Source organism: Abrus precatorius, unplaced genomic scaffold (genome assembly GCF_003935025.1).
Source record: "Abrus precatorius isolate BTA unplaced genomic scaffold, Abrus_2018 Scaffold7, whole genome shotgun sequence".
Taxonomy (NCBI): domain Eukaryota; kingdom Viridiplantae; phylum Streptophyta; class Magnoliopsida; order Fabales; family Fabaceae; genus Abrus; species Abrus precatorius.
The window spans coordinates 11,736,364-11,752,380 of NW_020874417.1; the positions used below are offsets into that span (position 1 = coordinate 11,736,364).

General features: G+C 31.0%; 2 protein-coding genes across 3 annotated transcripts in view; one reads left to right on the forward strand and one right to left on the reverse strand.

Annotated features, from left to right (window-relative positions):
* The window catches only part of LOC113870739 (pyruvate kinase 1, cytosolic-like), a 37,756-nt gene extending 31,232 nt beyond the window's left edge, over positions 1-6,524 (forward strand). Inside the window, exons 15-16 of one of the 2 annotated variants that reach the window (XM_027507181.1) lie at positions 5,194-5,253; positions 5,747-6,524. In XM_027507181.1, coding sequence (XP_027362982.1) covers positions 5,194-5,253; positions 5,747-5,899 — 213 coding nt within the window. In that variant the 3' untranslated portion in view covers positions 5,900-6,524. The remainder of the gene's footprint in view (positions 1-5,193; positions 5,254-5,746) is intronic. The other variant, XM_027507182.1, reaches the window with a different exon arrangement.
* A 1,437-nt stretch (positions 6,525-7,961) lies between these two features.
* On the reverse strand, positions 7,962-15,489 carry LOC113871479 (F-box protein At2g26850-like). The gene is made up of 6 exons (XM_027508575.1): positions 15,046-15,489; positions 14,902-14,963; positions 14,392-14,564; positions 13,858-13,932; positions 9,306-9,487; positions 7,962-7,991 (listed from the first exon to the last, which is right to left on the reverse strand). The coding sequence occupies exons 1-6, from the start codon at positions 15,487-15,489 to the stop codon at positions 7,962-7,964; spliced, it is 966 nt and encodes a 321-aa protein (XP_027364376.1).
* Positions 15,490-16,017: the final 528 nt, after the last annotated feature.

The following is a 16,017-nucleotide window of genomic DNA, read 5'->3' on the forward strand; positions in this document are numbered from 1 at the left end:
CATGATCTTTGTAGACAATTCCTTTTCTTGGTGATTTCTTTGAATACTTCATAATGCAAATTAGTGCTTCTCAGTGAGTATTCTTTGAAGATGCCATAAATTGGCTAACAACACTCACTAGAAAAGCTATATCTGGCCTTGTGACAGTTAAGTAATTTAGCTTGTCTACTAATCTCTTATATTTCTGTGGATTTGCAAAAAGAACTCCATTTGCTGTCAGTTTCACTTCTGGCTCCATAGGTGTCTCACATGGTTTAGCTCCTTTTAGTCCAGTCTCAGTCAATAAGTCTAAGACATATTTTCTCTGTGAAAGGAAGATTTCTTGCTTGGAGTACATGACTTCAATACCCAAGAAGTATTTCAAAATTCCTAAGTCTTTTGTCTGAAATTTGGTTTGAAGAAATTTCCTTAAGTTGCTTATTCCTTCTTTGTCTCTACCTGTAATAACAATAACATCAACATAAACAACAAGTAAAATATAACCACGGTTAGTCTGTTTGTAAAAGACTATATGATCACTCACTCCTTACTAATCCAAATTCCAGAATCATGTCACTGAATCTCTCAAACCATATTCTAGGTGATTGTTTCAAGCCATATAATGACTTTTTTAAACAACACACTCTTTCACACTTTCCCTGAGCAACAAAGCCAATGGTTGCTCGATGTACACATCCTCTTATAAGTCTCCATATAAGAATGCATTTTTGACATCGAACTGGAATAATGGCCAATGATGCATAGCCGCAAGGGAGATGAAGATACGAACATATGAGAGTTTAGCAATCGAAGATAACGTATCAGTGTAGTCAACACCATAAGTTTGGACATACCTTTTTGCAACAAGACATGCCTTCAAACGAGCCACAAAACTATCCGGATTAATTATCACAGTGTAAATCCACTTGCAACCAATAACCTGTTTGCCCTTGGGAAGAGGAACCAAATCCCAAGTATCATTCGTCTCAAGAGCCAATATTTCTTCCTCCATATCATGTCTCTAACCATCATGATTAAGAGAGTCTACACTAGCCATGAAGGATTTAGATGCAGAGGATAAATGAGCAGACGTCACTTAAGATGAAATAGGATAGGTACAAGATCTCTTACCTTTCCGAATAACAATAGGAAGGTCAAGGTCAGACATAGGATCTGTTGACACTTGAGAAGATAATGGTAGAGGTTAAGTTTCATCTTGAATATCATTAGCCATGGGGGCACATCATCTGAAGGCTGTTTTGGCCGGTGAGGTATGTCCGCTCAAAGAACTTAAAACCTGTATCAATTGGAGCCAGAGGTGCAATAGGATGTATAGATTGGACAAGAGTATAAGTCAAGAAAGGTTCATCTACCTCATACATGGATTCAGAAGATGAGGACTTAACGAATGGAAGACTTTAAAAGAAAGACACATAAGAGGAAATAAAATAACGACCAAGATCAGGAGAAAAACAATGATAACCTTTTTATGACCGAGAATAACCCAAAAACATACATTTGAGGGACTTTGGATCAAGTTTAGTTATTTGAGGACGAATATCAAACATAAACACGTGCAACCAAAAACTTTTAGAGGTAAAGAAAAGAGAGATTGTGATGGAAAAAGTATAGATGGGGGAATCTCACCATGTAACACAGATGATGGCATGCAAATAATTAAATATGCAGCAGTAAGAACAACATCAGCCCAAAAAAGTTTAGGAACTTTCATTTCAAACATTAAAGCACAGGTCACCTCCATAAGATGACAATTTTACGTTCAGCTATTCCATTTTGTTGTGGGGTAACAATACAAGAAGACTGATGAAGTATGCCATGTTTATTCATAAAATTAGTGAATGATGCAAAAAAATATTCTTTAGCATTATCACTTCTAAGCATGCACACACAAGTATTAACTTGAGTTTAGTTTGAACACAAATATTACAAAATATAAAAAAGACTTTAGATCTAGATTTCATAAAAAACAACCATGTTATACGAGAATAATCATTCACAAAGGTAATAAAATATTTAAAACCAGATTTAGAAGTAACTGGACAAGGGTCTCAAATATCAGAATGAACAATTTAAAAGGGAGCATGAGCCTTTTTATTTAAAAGAGGTAAATAAATATTACGATGATGTTTAGCAAATTGACATGACTCACAATAAAAATTAGACTCTAAACTAAAACATAATTTCTTAAGAACTCCTAAAGACAGATGACCCAGACGACAATGAAGTTAGAACAGAGACACTATTTCATTTCTAGATGCAATAGAAGCTTGCAGAAGTCCTTCCAATAGATACTACCTCTACCAATAATCATATGTGTCACCAGATCTTGAAAAACACAAGAATCAGAAAAAAAAATTAGGCTTAATTATGTTTTTAGCCCTTATAAATATAGATCTTTTTGTGATTAGTCCCTACAAATATTTTTGTTAAGAAGTGGCCCCACGTGACCTATTAGAGTCCTAGTTAGTTGCCTACGTGGTATTCAACGTAATTTATTTATTTATTTATTTTTTATTTAAAATTAAAATTTACAAATAAGCCTCTTAAACCTATTTTATTTAATTGCATAAAAACACTTTCTTCTTTCCTCACTCCTCCTTCTTCCTTCACCCCTTTTTCTTCCCCAGAAGCCCTTTCTAGTTGATCAATGTTCATTTAGATTCATGGCTTGGCAGTAATAAACATGACAACCACTCCATCTTTTCAGTAAGAAACACAGTGGCAAGATGAAAACCATGAAGAAAGTACATGAAAAATGCTATTAGAAGGGCACCACATATTAGTCATAGTCATTCCTGTCATTCTCCGACAAGAAGAGAAGAGAAAGACTGACAAGAAGAAAGAAACAAAATTAAAAGACTTTTATGCAATTATGAAAAATTATATTTAGAGATTTATTTGCAATTATATAATTTTAAATAAAAAAATAAATAACGTGACATGCTACGTAGGCAACTGACTAGGACTCGAATAGGTCATGTGGAATGCTGAGCTAGCTCTCTGCTATCCAGCTTAGTACTTAACAGAGTAGAGGTTAACGGCACGGACCAAATCCTAAATTACCAATTTTAAAAGGACCACTTTATAACAAAAATATTTGTAAGGACTAATAACAAAAAGGCCTATATTTATAAGGACCAAAAACATAATTAAGCCAAAAAATTATTATTGAGCAATTTAATGATGAAGTGATTTGGCTAATGGAGTGTTACAGAAGAATAAGAACTGGGTGGACAGAAAAAGGAATGGATACCTGAAACCCTAGTCATATGATTAGTAGCACTAGAATCAATGACTCAATGCCTGGAAGAAGAGGAAAGACATGTAGTAGAGTTATCTTTTTGGACAAAAGTGGCTGTAGAGGATGTAGACAGCTGTTAGGAAAGCTGAAACTGAGTATACTGAAGAAATTCCTCCTCATCATTCATTTACACAATACGTCCTTTTTTCTCTTGAGTAGCTGTATCAGGTTGAGACACCAAGTTAGAAAAGTAGGAATTACCTTGTGAGTGAAACAATGACTGATTTAAGCAGAAGATAAGTGCACACAATACCACGACCTCCACTACACCCATGGCCATGACTACCTCTATCACTATTGCGACCGCCATGATGACTATTGGGCTGCCAATGCAGAGTGGTCAGGAGACTCATTTTTTGTAGTGCTTTTGAGTTCCTCAAATGAAGACTGCATAACTTTGGAGAAGACATAGATAAGATTATCATCCTGCTTGCTTGACAGAATTTGAAACCGAACTACCTCATATTCCAAATCGGTAAGATAAATGGTATAATGATGATTTTATTCATAAATCAATTCTTGTGGGGTTTATGTTAACTTTTGATTTTTTAAATTCTTTAATTATTATAAGGATAGATTTGCATTAGAGCTGAGCCTTAAGTCCTTACTTGTTTAACCTAATCTTGGATGTACTTACTAGAGACATACAAAAGATTAATCATAAATGCATACTTTTTGTGGATGACATAGTCTTTGTTGACAAGTCAAGGGAGGAGTTAATTCTAAATTTGAGCTTCAGAGATAGACACAATCAAAGGGTTTTTGCTTTAGCAGGAACAAGACATAGTATTTATGCATTACCATTATAGCAAGAAACCAAATGAAAATGATTTCGAGGCACAAGGTTTCGTGTTTAAGTTTTTAGGATCTCTTTTATAGAATGATGGGGAGATTAATGAAGGTGTTGTACACAGAATACAAGCTAAGTAGTTAAAATAAAGAAAAACAGAGAGTTATTTGTCACCACGAAGTATCTATCAAGTTTAAAGGTAGTTTAAATGCATACATCTATGGTATAGAATTTTAAGACTTTTAAGGAATTACACAAGAAAAAGATGAGAGTAGAAGAAATAAAAATGTTAAGATAGATGTGTGGTAATACATGAAAAGGCGGGATAATAATTGATTGTACAGAGAGATTGGAGTAATACCTATTGAAGAGAAAATGACAAAATCGGTTAAAGTGGTTTGAGGCACTAGTAAAAAGGATTGATAGTTTGATTTTTAATCTTTGAAAAAGAGTAGATGAAGGAAAAAAAAATCTTGGAGGAAATCACCTAAGGGATCCCATGATAATTTCAGAAAACTGGTTTTATTTTCTTGCATTTGGGAATGATACATTGGGAGATATATACAGAATAATCATGACAGAATTAGGAACATTAATCTAGCCTAGAAATCAGGGAAATTGATCTCCCCATAAAAGCTAATTCTAAATAAGGCAAATACAAAAATTACGGCTAACAGTTATTACACAAAATCCTTAATGAGCTGTACAAGGGTTAATGTCTAAAATTTGGCTCTGATTGAGTCCAATGGCTTGATGTGATCCATGTAGTTGATCTTGCTTAGTGGGATATAGTTTTGTTATTGTTGTAAATTCTCTTTGAAGCACTAGGGTGAACCTTTTGTTCTTTGGGTTAATCCACCAATCACACAGTCAATGCTTCACAACTTGTGGATAATCCTTGGTACATAAAAAGTTTGCTTGTTCGTATTCATTTCCTTGTGAAGAAGCAGCCGTTATTCAAACATAATTCAAACTTGATTTGATACTGAAAAAGGTGAAAAGTGTTGATGTTATACACTTTTAAACTTCTTCAATTGCCCATTAAGGTGTTCTTATTTAAACTAATCTGTTCTTGCTGTTTCCTTTTATGATTCTTTGGCAGGCAAGGCAATCACTCATTGTGAGAGGTCTTTTTCCAATGCTCGCAGACCCACGACATCCAGTAAGAATTATTTGATGTCAAATTATTTAATGATGTAAAATGGGGATTGGGAACCCATGAAAGATCTCAAAATCTCAGAAATTCTTACTGTGCATATCTAATATTTAAAATATTAAAACTGAATGTCTCTTTTATATAATGCAAATTAATTTAAAGAAATTCTACTACTATCAAGCCTAACATTAAAATTTTGAATCAAAATAGCAAGTGAAATACTAGTCCAATTGAAAGTAAGTTATATTCTAAGGCCCGACCTCTAATCCCCAATTTCCAAATTGATTTCACCCTAAATCCAATTATAACTAAAAGTCCTTATGCTCGGACTAAAACTTGATATAAAATAAACGTCCTATCGTCTGATTTTTACCAAATTCTTTTTTCCATGCATTTTGGGCTTAGCCATTTCTCTTTGTAAAACTGATGTCTTTTTAGTATTGCTAGGGTATATTGTGGTCATGCACTTGTTAACATGTAAGTTTGTTTTTGGGTGCAGGCTGAGTCTAAAAGTGCAACAAATGAATCGATTTTGAAGGTTGCTTTAGACCATGGCAAGGCTTATGGTATCATAAAGCCACATGATCGTGTTGTTGTTTGCCAGAAAGTTGGTGACTCCTCAGTTGTGAAGATTATTGAGCTTGACGATTAGAACTTGGATCATGTTCAAGGTTGCATTATAAGATTTCTTCTTTGTTATTTTCTGTTGTATGTGTAATAATGAAAACAATTATAAGGTATCTTATAATGTGTTTTGATAATTACATCGGAAGAATTGCACTTGGTGAATGGATATCATCCATTGCCGGCAAACAAGAGATTGAAACATAACACCACTTACCCTTTTGTCAGTACAAATGCAAGTTCATTACCCGTAGATAGATACGTATAGATTGATTCCTCCACGTGTCTCCCTACTTTTACGTGCTTGCTTCTATCATGTATTGGATAATTAGCAATGTATATTACTGATTTGTCACAAATAATTTCATAAGCCCACGCCATTCGATCTTCTATGCTTTCTACAATGGTCCTGGTATTTCTATGACCATGAATGTTCTGTTGAATTATAGCCATCGACGGAATAATTAAAAGAACCTATTGTTATAAGGTAATCTGTTATTCAGGTTGCATTGTAGAAGTTTTGAAAATTGCTTCTTTGTTGTAAAAATTATTACTGAGGTGACTTGTTGAGAACTTGCTAAAATTATGAAGTTGTCCTTGTGGACATTTTAATGAAATGTATACAAGATTTTATTAATATAGTGTAATGATTGGTAATCCAAAGCTTGATTGATTATTATAAGAGGGCAAAAATAATAAATTGATATAGCAAAAATTTAAGTCATACAAATGAGTTATGCACACGTGCATGAAATCTATATCCTAATACCATTAACATAAAAGTAACTGTTAATTAATTGGGTTTAAAATAATAAATTTCAAGGAGCATTTGTTTGGACTAAAAAGTTAAGTCTCTTAATTATTGGAGCCTTGTTAACATATGCCTCAACACAGAGTGACAAATAAATGAATGAACCATATAGGAGCTTTCTTTAGTATATACAATTTATTATAGTCACTTCTACATTAACATTGACTCCATGAAATTATCAAATCTTAATGTTTATTTTCATTTACTGAATGGTCCATTAAGAAAAAAAATTATTCATATATTTTCTGAGTTTTATAATGCTCGAGATCCATAAAATACATGTCTTTCTCTCCTCATGGATCCTATAACAATTGGATTAGGTTCAAATCTAAAATTTTAGCCTGGTTTTTTTTTTAAAAGGTTGGTTTTGCACCTTTATTTTTACACCACAATATTTTTCTCTAATTTTATTTTTTAAAATTTCTGTGAACAATTTAAATTACTAAACAAAAATAAGAATAGGAAACATTTCCTAAAACCAAACAATCCCTCAACTTAGTGTAGTCGTTAGTTGAGCAAAATTAATGGAAAATAATCCCCTAAAACGGATGTCCTGTAATGCAGTGAACTAGAGTAACAGTTACGTAGGAGTTGAATTAAAAGATATCATTAGGGTCGTACAAGTATGTGATTCTTTCTTAAATCTCATTTTCCTCTCATTCTTTTTAATTATTTCATATTCTTCATCGTTCATCTCTTTCTACCTCCGTTCTCTTTTCTAATACCATCGAAGTTTCAATGGTACGAATAGAACTACATATATTTCTTTGTAATTGATGATAGGTGTACAATGTTTCTTCTGAAATTTCTTTGGTCCATTTGTCCAATAAATTTGCCTGAGCTAAGTTTATGAACATTATTCATAGCACTTCTAAAAAAGAAAGAAACCAGAAAGTGGTAGAAAAAAAAATCAGGAGAATCAAAATCAGAATTTTATCCACACAACTCAGCACTAACATAAGCAAACGTCAGTGAAGTTTTTGAGAGAATAACATTACATTTTGGAAAAACAGTCAGCTGTAAATATTGTGAGCTCAAATAATCACCAATGCACCTTAAGAAAAACGTTTTTCCCAAGAAAAGGTTACTTAAATTGTTCCCCTTTTTTTGGGATGAAGTACATATTACAACTTCGAAGTCATTTCTTTATTCTCATTGCTAATTAGCTTCAGTTGCTTGCTTTTTACAAAGCTATATCCCAATTAATTTGCTTCACCAAGAAAGCAGTTGAATCCCGATAACATCTAGTCCATTAGAAACCCAAAGATAATAATGAGAATCAGAATTCATTAAGATTGTTAGAAGTTATCTGCATTAGGAACATTTGCAATGTAAAAGTTCGTCAAAACATCCCAAATGTTTATGCAGACAATGCATAATTATAACTTATGAAAAGAGAGACTACAAACATAGAAATCAAACAAAAGAGTGCGAAACTAGATTTATATTTTATTGGCTGCCCAAATGAAAGAGAGAAATGCTAATTGTAGAACATATATATGTGTGTGTACCAATATTTTTTCAAAAGAAGATAGAGATATGTAAAAATAGAAAAATAAAATGTATAATGAGATAGGTGATATGTATATATATATATTTATATATATAATATTAGTGTTGTAAAATATATTCATATTTTCTTAAAACAATGCATGCAGGTTTTATTACCTGAGATTCCATTCAAAATCTAGGGGATTTGGACTTGTGCTGCCACCGGAGGCATATATAACACTGGTGCCATCTGTTGGTGTTTTTTTAAAAAATAATCTCAAATTAGTGTAAACAGTGCATTGTTCAAAATTCTAACATTTTTTTTCTTAAGCATCATGCTTAATTACAATTTTGGTCTTTCTAGTTTGAGACTAACGTTTTTTATCTCCCAAATTCTTATTGCACAATTTTGTTCATTCTAATTTGACACTTGTTCAATTTTTAGTCTAGTTTTCATAATTTTTTTATTACATTTATGCCTATCATTCAAGACTGATGAGTAATTTTTATCAATTATATTGAAGTGTCTTCATTTTGCAGTTAATTATGTTGTATCTATGTTAATTATGTTGATGATTTTAAAAAAAAAATTCTAAGATCATTATTTAAATATGAAAATTAGATAGTAAAATATCGACATCAATATACATTATCCCAAGCCAATATTTTCAGCCAAGTGAATCAAATGTACAAATACATAAGTATAATTAACATTTATTTCATCACAGCTCACTTAAAATTTGGATGACAAATTAATGGATACATATTTAAAAGAAAAGATAAATCAAAATCGCACAAATTAAAATTAGAAAGACCAAAATCAGAGAAACTATAATCATCAAACAAGTACTAAATTAAGTACACCAAAATTATGCAATAAAAAATTGAATGACCAAAATTAAACAAATATCAAATTAAAAAGATCAAAATTTGAAGCGAAGATTTCCGATGCATTAAATTCAAATATCTTATTATAAATATATATTTTTTAAACAGAAAATACCATCATGATTTAAATATAGTGTATTTTTATTTATTGTTTATGACTGCTTTTTTAATAATTTTTTCAAGAAAATAAAACCAATGATAGTACAATGATGATGATAAACTAATGTATCTAATAGGCATATACCTGAACTTGGCGTGAAAAGAGGTTCTTCCATGTTTGAATCTCATCCTCATTGTGAAGCTTTCTAATTCCTCCATAGTATCCACCTAATTGAACACCTTGTTCTCCCAAGTTCTTTCTTGATAACCTTACTCGTCTCATGTTTGATGCTTCAGCGTATTGCCTGAACTCCACAATCAATGTATCTATCACAAAAGCAGATTAAATGCAACATTTATAAGGTACCCATCTGGTTGTTGAAATCATATATAGCACTGTGATTTTTTATTATATGCTAAAAACATTCACAAAATATGAACAGATCGAATATTTCACATGTTAGTTTTATTAAACATGTTAAATTATGAAGTTTTTCTCTTTTAAAAAAACATTTCTCGGCAAATTTATTAAAATATTGTAAATTAAAAAATAATTTATTATTTTATAGGAAATCTGAAACAATTTCCCAATCTGGGATGATTTTGCCACGTTGGATCAAAATTTCGCCAAACGGCTGGCGAAAGTATTAATTTTTGAATTGTTTAATACCTATTTCGCCAGAAAAAGAACGAAATAAGACTTCTTAGAGCGGTTAAATTAAAACCGCTCTCATAGGTCTATTTAAGAGAGCGGTTCAAATGGAACCGCTCTTATAACTCATTTAAGAGAGCGATTCAAATGGAACCGCTCTCATAACCCATTTTTGAGAGCGGTTCAAATGGAACCGCTCTCATAACTCCTTTAAGAGAGCGGTTCAAATGGAACTGCTCTCATAACCCATTTTTGAGAGCGGTTCAAATGGAACCGCTCTCATAACCCATTTTTGAGCTATATACAGTAACTCGTATCCCGAATTTCGCCAACCGAATTGCGAAATGTAAGTACAATTTTGCATATTTGATGGCAAAAATTTTGTTTTAATATATTTTTAAATTAATTTCGTTACCGGACTGGCGAAACAAATAGCCTCTTCTTCATTTTCGTTGGCGAAATTGCACACTCCGATTTCAGGGTTTGAGCACTATATATATCTCCAACCCTTCTCTCATTTTCATCGGAAGGACATATTAGAAGAAAATCTCAGGTATGTGTTATTTAATAATTTTATTATTTAATTTTGAATGTATAATTTTAGTTATATTTAATTAATGAGTATTGTTTATTTTATTTATGTTAATTATTGTAAAGTTTAAATATTAAATAAAGTTTATTTGAATAAAATGCAGGATGAGTGAGATTGTTATTATTATATATTGGAATGGTAGAATCTATGAAGGAAATGAAGGAGTAAGTTTTGAAGAAAGTAAAAAAGTAATTCAAATAAAACGAGTAATAAGTTATGAAACATTGAAAAGAAAAATTTATGTGAAACTCAATCTTAATCATAATCAAGTGATTTCTATATTAATTTCTCGTTTTTTGATTGATGAAAATATTAGACAGTATACAGCTTTGGATATATGTGATGATGAAGATATTGATTGTATGATAAGTGCATTTCAACAACAATCTAGTAGAAATATTATTGAGTTATATGTAGATATTGCTGTTGGTGGAAGTTCATCAATGTCCTTACAGACGATGAATTTAAATTTATCACTTTCACAACAAAATGATAGGACCCTTGTGAGTCGTGATTATAATGAAGGTAAAATTATTTTTGTTCTAATGTCTTTTATTTAATATATGTAATTGATTGAATTAAAACTGATAAATTTGTTGCAATAAAGGAGTTAGGAATGATGCTGATGAAGATAATGAACACTCAGATTATGAGAGTTACACTGATGGAGATGATGAAGCAGAAATTTCATTAGGCAGTTCTTCTTCTACTGATGTTGAAGGCGAGTTTAATTCCAACTTACATATACAAGTAACCGAAAATGTAGGAGGTAATGTGAAATAATTATAAAGAATTTGTTTTTTGTGGTTATTTATTTATATATTAATGATTTTTTGTGAAATAATTATAAAGAATTTGTTTTTTGTGAAATATAATGCAAAAGATACTGTAATTCCTTTTTAGAATGTTACTCCAAAGTATAAGTATATTAATTGGGTATATGTATAGGTATAGAGTATTTGAACGACTATTCTGGTCATTCGAACAATGTCATGAGGCTTTTAAATTCTGCAAACCTATATTACAAGTGGATGGGACGTTTTTATATGGTAAGTATCGTCATACGTTGCTCATTGCAACAACTCAAGATGGAAACAATTGTGTTCTTTCAGTAGCTTTTGCAATTGTTGAAGGAGAAACACTGTCAGCATGGGAATGGTTTTTGGCATTGATTCGTTTGCATGTTACCGATAGAGCAGGAATTTGTTTGATATCAGATAGACATCAAAGTATAAAAGGAGCTGTGTCAAATCCACACATTGGGTGGCAACCTCCAAATGCGTATCATGTATATTGCATTCGTCATATTGCCAGCAACTTTAATCACTGGTTTAAGAATATAGCATTGAAGAAAGAGCTCATCAAATTGGGTATATTGAATTTTTTTTATCTAGATTATGATTAAATTATTAGATATCCATCGAATTCGTGGATAGATATTTTAATGTTTTGAATGTTGTATATGTAGGTTATACACCATCGAAGGTCATTTTTCAGCAAAAGTTAACTAGATTTCGCAATGAATCTGAAGATATAGAAAGGTGGATTGACAGTATATCAAAAGAGAAACATGAATACTCTGAAACCGAAGAAGTGATGGATCTTCTGGCCCGGGATTAATAACCCTACTTTGTTGTGAAGATGATGTCATCTATACAAAAAAAAATAAATATATTAGTCAAAAAATTTCATTCAATAATAATAATAATAATAATAATTTATATTTTACTAACATATTAATAATACATAAATTTTATATAAATACAATTTTAAAATTTTACTTCAATATAAGTGTAAAATTTTTTTATTACAATCAAATTAAGTATAAATTATTATATTTAGTTTTATATATTTATTTTATTTAACTCAATTTTTATTATTCTGTATTTTAATAAATATCTATAATAATTCCTGTAAACAAATTTTATAAATCTTAATTTAACCTATCTTCTTAACAATTAATTATAATTTTATATTTTAATTAACTATATCACATTTCATTTTTTCAAAAAACATATTAATCTATATATAAATAAATAAATAACTATTTAAATTTTAAATTCTTTTTTACTAATCTTTAATAAACTTTCAGCATATTCTTCACTCACCCCCACTTAATTACCAAATCACTTACATACGTAGAGTTTAAAAATATTACAATATTATTATCAGATTTTCTAATTAACAAAATCAAATTAAACATAATATATAAATGCATGTTGTTATAGTTCCATACCTCTTAAATTCGTAGCAGTATTTGATCCTTCACAGCAAATCAAAACAAATTTTGAAACTTCGACGATGATAGAGGAGGAGAGACGGAGAAAATGGACGACGAAAGAGGAGCAGAGACGAAGAACATGTAAATGGAAAGGAAGGAGGACGACGGTCAAAAGCGGTTTCGCTAACTGCAGTGCGAAATGAGCTTTCGCCAGTAGCAGTGCAAATCATCTTAGATGTTGCCACGTGTATCAAAAGCCCCCTAGCCGTCCATTTTAAATCTAAGAGAACGGTTCCAGCAGAACCGCTCTCTAATATGCACTTCTGAGAGCGGTTAGAGCAGAACTGCTCTCTAAAATTGACTTATGAGAGCGGTTCAGAAGCAACCGCTCTCTTAAATGGACTTATGAGAGCGGTTCGAAAGGAACCGCTCTCTAAAATGAGTTATGAGAGCGGTTCTGCTGGAACCGCTCTCTAAAATAGACCTATGAGAACGGTTTTAATTTAACTGCTCTAAAAAGTCTTATTTCGTTCTTTTTCTGGCGAAATAGGTATTAAACAATTCAAAAATTAATACTTTCGCTAGTCGTTTGGCAAAATTTTGATCCAACGTGGCAAAATCACCCCAGATTGGGAAATTGTTTCAGATTTCCTATAAAATAATAAATTATTTTTTAATTTACAATATTTTAATAAATTTGCCACATTTCTCTTTTCTGCCTTCACTCATATACTCGTCCTTTTTCGTTTTAATTGAAAGTATTTCGTAACATTTTTCACCAAAAGTTATTTATCCCATATAATTATTGTAAGAAATGAAAAGAGTTAATTTTATTATATAGTTATTCATAAACAGTCAAAATTATTTTAATAAACTCTAATTTTAGTCATATATTGAGATGTTTTTTTGTCACATTTTTATTTCTCACATAACATATTTCTCAAAAATTTAAAAGCATCAAATAACTAAAGTGCTGAAAACTAAAATAACAAAATAATTATAAATGTCTTTAAACAGTTAATTACTATAAATAATATTTTTTTCTAGATTCATCAATTTTAGTTTAGAAAAAAAAAATTTGGACGGTGAAAACCATGTAATTTCGGTCACTCATATTTTACTAAGTGTCTATTTTTTCTTAATAAAAAATACATGTGTTATGTTATTAGTCACGACTATAAAGTCTCAACCATGAACAAATTTAAAGAAGGAAAATGAAAAAGATCTCTCACCACTGCAATGACACTGACAATAATTCTCATTCCCATTGCAAGAGTCTAAGTGACCTATAACAGCATACCACCAATCTGCAATACATTTAACCAGTTGTTACAACTTTATGACTAAAAAATCATGGATCTAATCACCATCTAGCTTCAGTAATATTCTTTCTTTTCCCTACTGAAAGAAATAAATAAGGTAAAGTCACTCAATATCAAATATTAGAAAATTACATTTTGTCCAAAATACACATATGACATTGAGCGTGAGAGATACCCACAATATCAAATTTATGAAGTCTCCATGAAAATATGTTTTTTTTAATTAATTATTATTAATTTTAATAGTTTTTTTTGGACAAAGTAAAAAAGAGAATATATATATATATATATAAACAATGCATTTTCTTTTATATGGTTGGAAAAAAATAAAGAAAAAGTTGACTTTCTTTAAAAAATTTCTCCCCGCTTATTTTTTCTTCAATATAAAATTAAAATTGTGTCTCTAGAAAAAAAAAAAAGATAAGGAATTAATAAGAAAGATACCATAAGGACATTGTGTATTTCCTCTCCACTGGACCTCAATATGATCCTCAGGTTTCAAGCTATCCAAACAATCAGAGACGTGCATCACAAATGGAGGAGAATGAACTGCTGGAATCCTCACCATATCCCACTCAATATTCTTCCCTAATAATCGCCAACCACCACTTTGATACCTAATTAACATAAACGTAATATTTTTATTTATTGTCATATGTAATTTATAATTTTATTAATTTAAAAATAAAAAATTTTCCCCCTCCACCCTTTTTTATTTTTCAAAAAAGAAAAACTTCCTTCCAATAACTCCTTAAATTTCATGAGATATAACCATTCAAATCTAAAATATTAATTTCATTGAGAATGGAGATGATCTTAGGTGTCGGTGTGAAGATTGTTTTACTGAAATTTAATTTAAACTATTTATTTTGATTATATGATTAATACTAATTTCTCTCATTCTCACAGTCTCACTTAATATATATATAGGTCAAACTAAAATAAAATACATACCTTGCTTGAAAGGTAGTAGATTGAGAGTCATAGCTAACTAAAGCATGGTGAATCATCAACCCCTGCAAAGAAATAACTGACTTGAAATATACAAGATATAAATGACTTCTAAGTTCTAAGCAATAAGCTGGTTCCAGCTTTTACCTTGTAGACCTGAGCAGGAAACCAGAACCTACCACACTCAAGAGAGAAATACAAAGCCATCATGAACCTGTTTGACCGTTGACCATTGAGGACGTTGCAATCATCCAAGTATGAACCAAGATATAAATTAGGCCAAGAACCAACAAAAGAGCCCAATGATCCATTCTGATTGGTGGGTTGATGCAAGAAATTCCCTTCTTTTGCAGCTGTTACATGCAATTCCCACTCCTTATAAGCAGCATCACCAATAACTCTACCCCATTTGTGTTTAATGTGATTTTCCCAATAATGATCACTTTGACACTTATCCCTTAAATAAGTACACACCTGAGACAATGTGTAGAGTTCTATTGGAGAGAGGCGCATGAGAATGAAATCCAAGGTCGATTCAGGCAAATCCAAGAAGGAGAGAGGACCCCTTTTAGCATTCTTCTGGTTCTCCATGTTTGATTGAGGCTATTAGGCTAATATTTTCTTGGAGAAAAAAGAGAAGAAGAATGAATCTGCCTCTCTGATGACTGATGAGGTAGCAGAGTGGACCAACTTTGATATGATCATCACTATTTCTTTGCTTTTCACGTACTAAGCCGGCTATGCCTCACTGTCAAGCGAGTGAAACACACAGAAAAGCCACCATAATTCATGTTTTTAGCAAAGGAAAATGATTCTTGAACGTCTAAACGGCGATACCATTAGTTTTTTTTTTTTTTTTTTTGTCCAATGTATTCTTGACATGTGTGTATACAACAAAACTAAAAGGTAGGTGAGACTTAGACTCTTTTGAGAGATAAAAATGTTACTGTGCTGTAAATTTGGCCTATTTCTCCTCTATTTTTTTTAGAAAAATTAATAAGATTTTACTTTTAAATTTGTGTAAATTTGATTCGATTATTAGTTTTATTCTACTTAATGTAAAATTGTTGTCAACCAGTTAGAATACATTATATATATGATTTTTAAATTGAATATTCT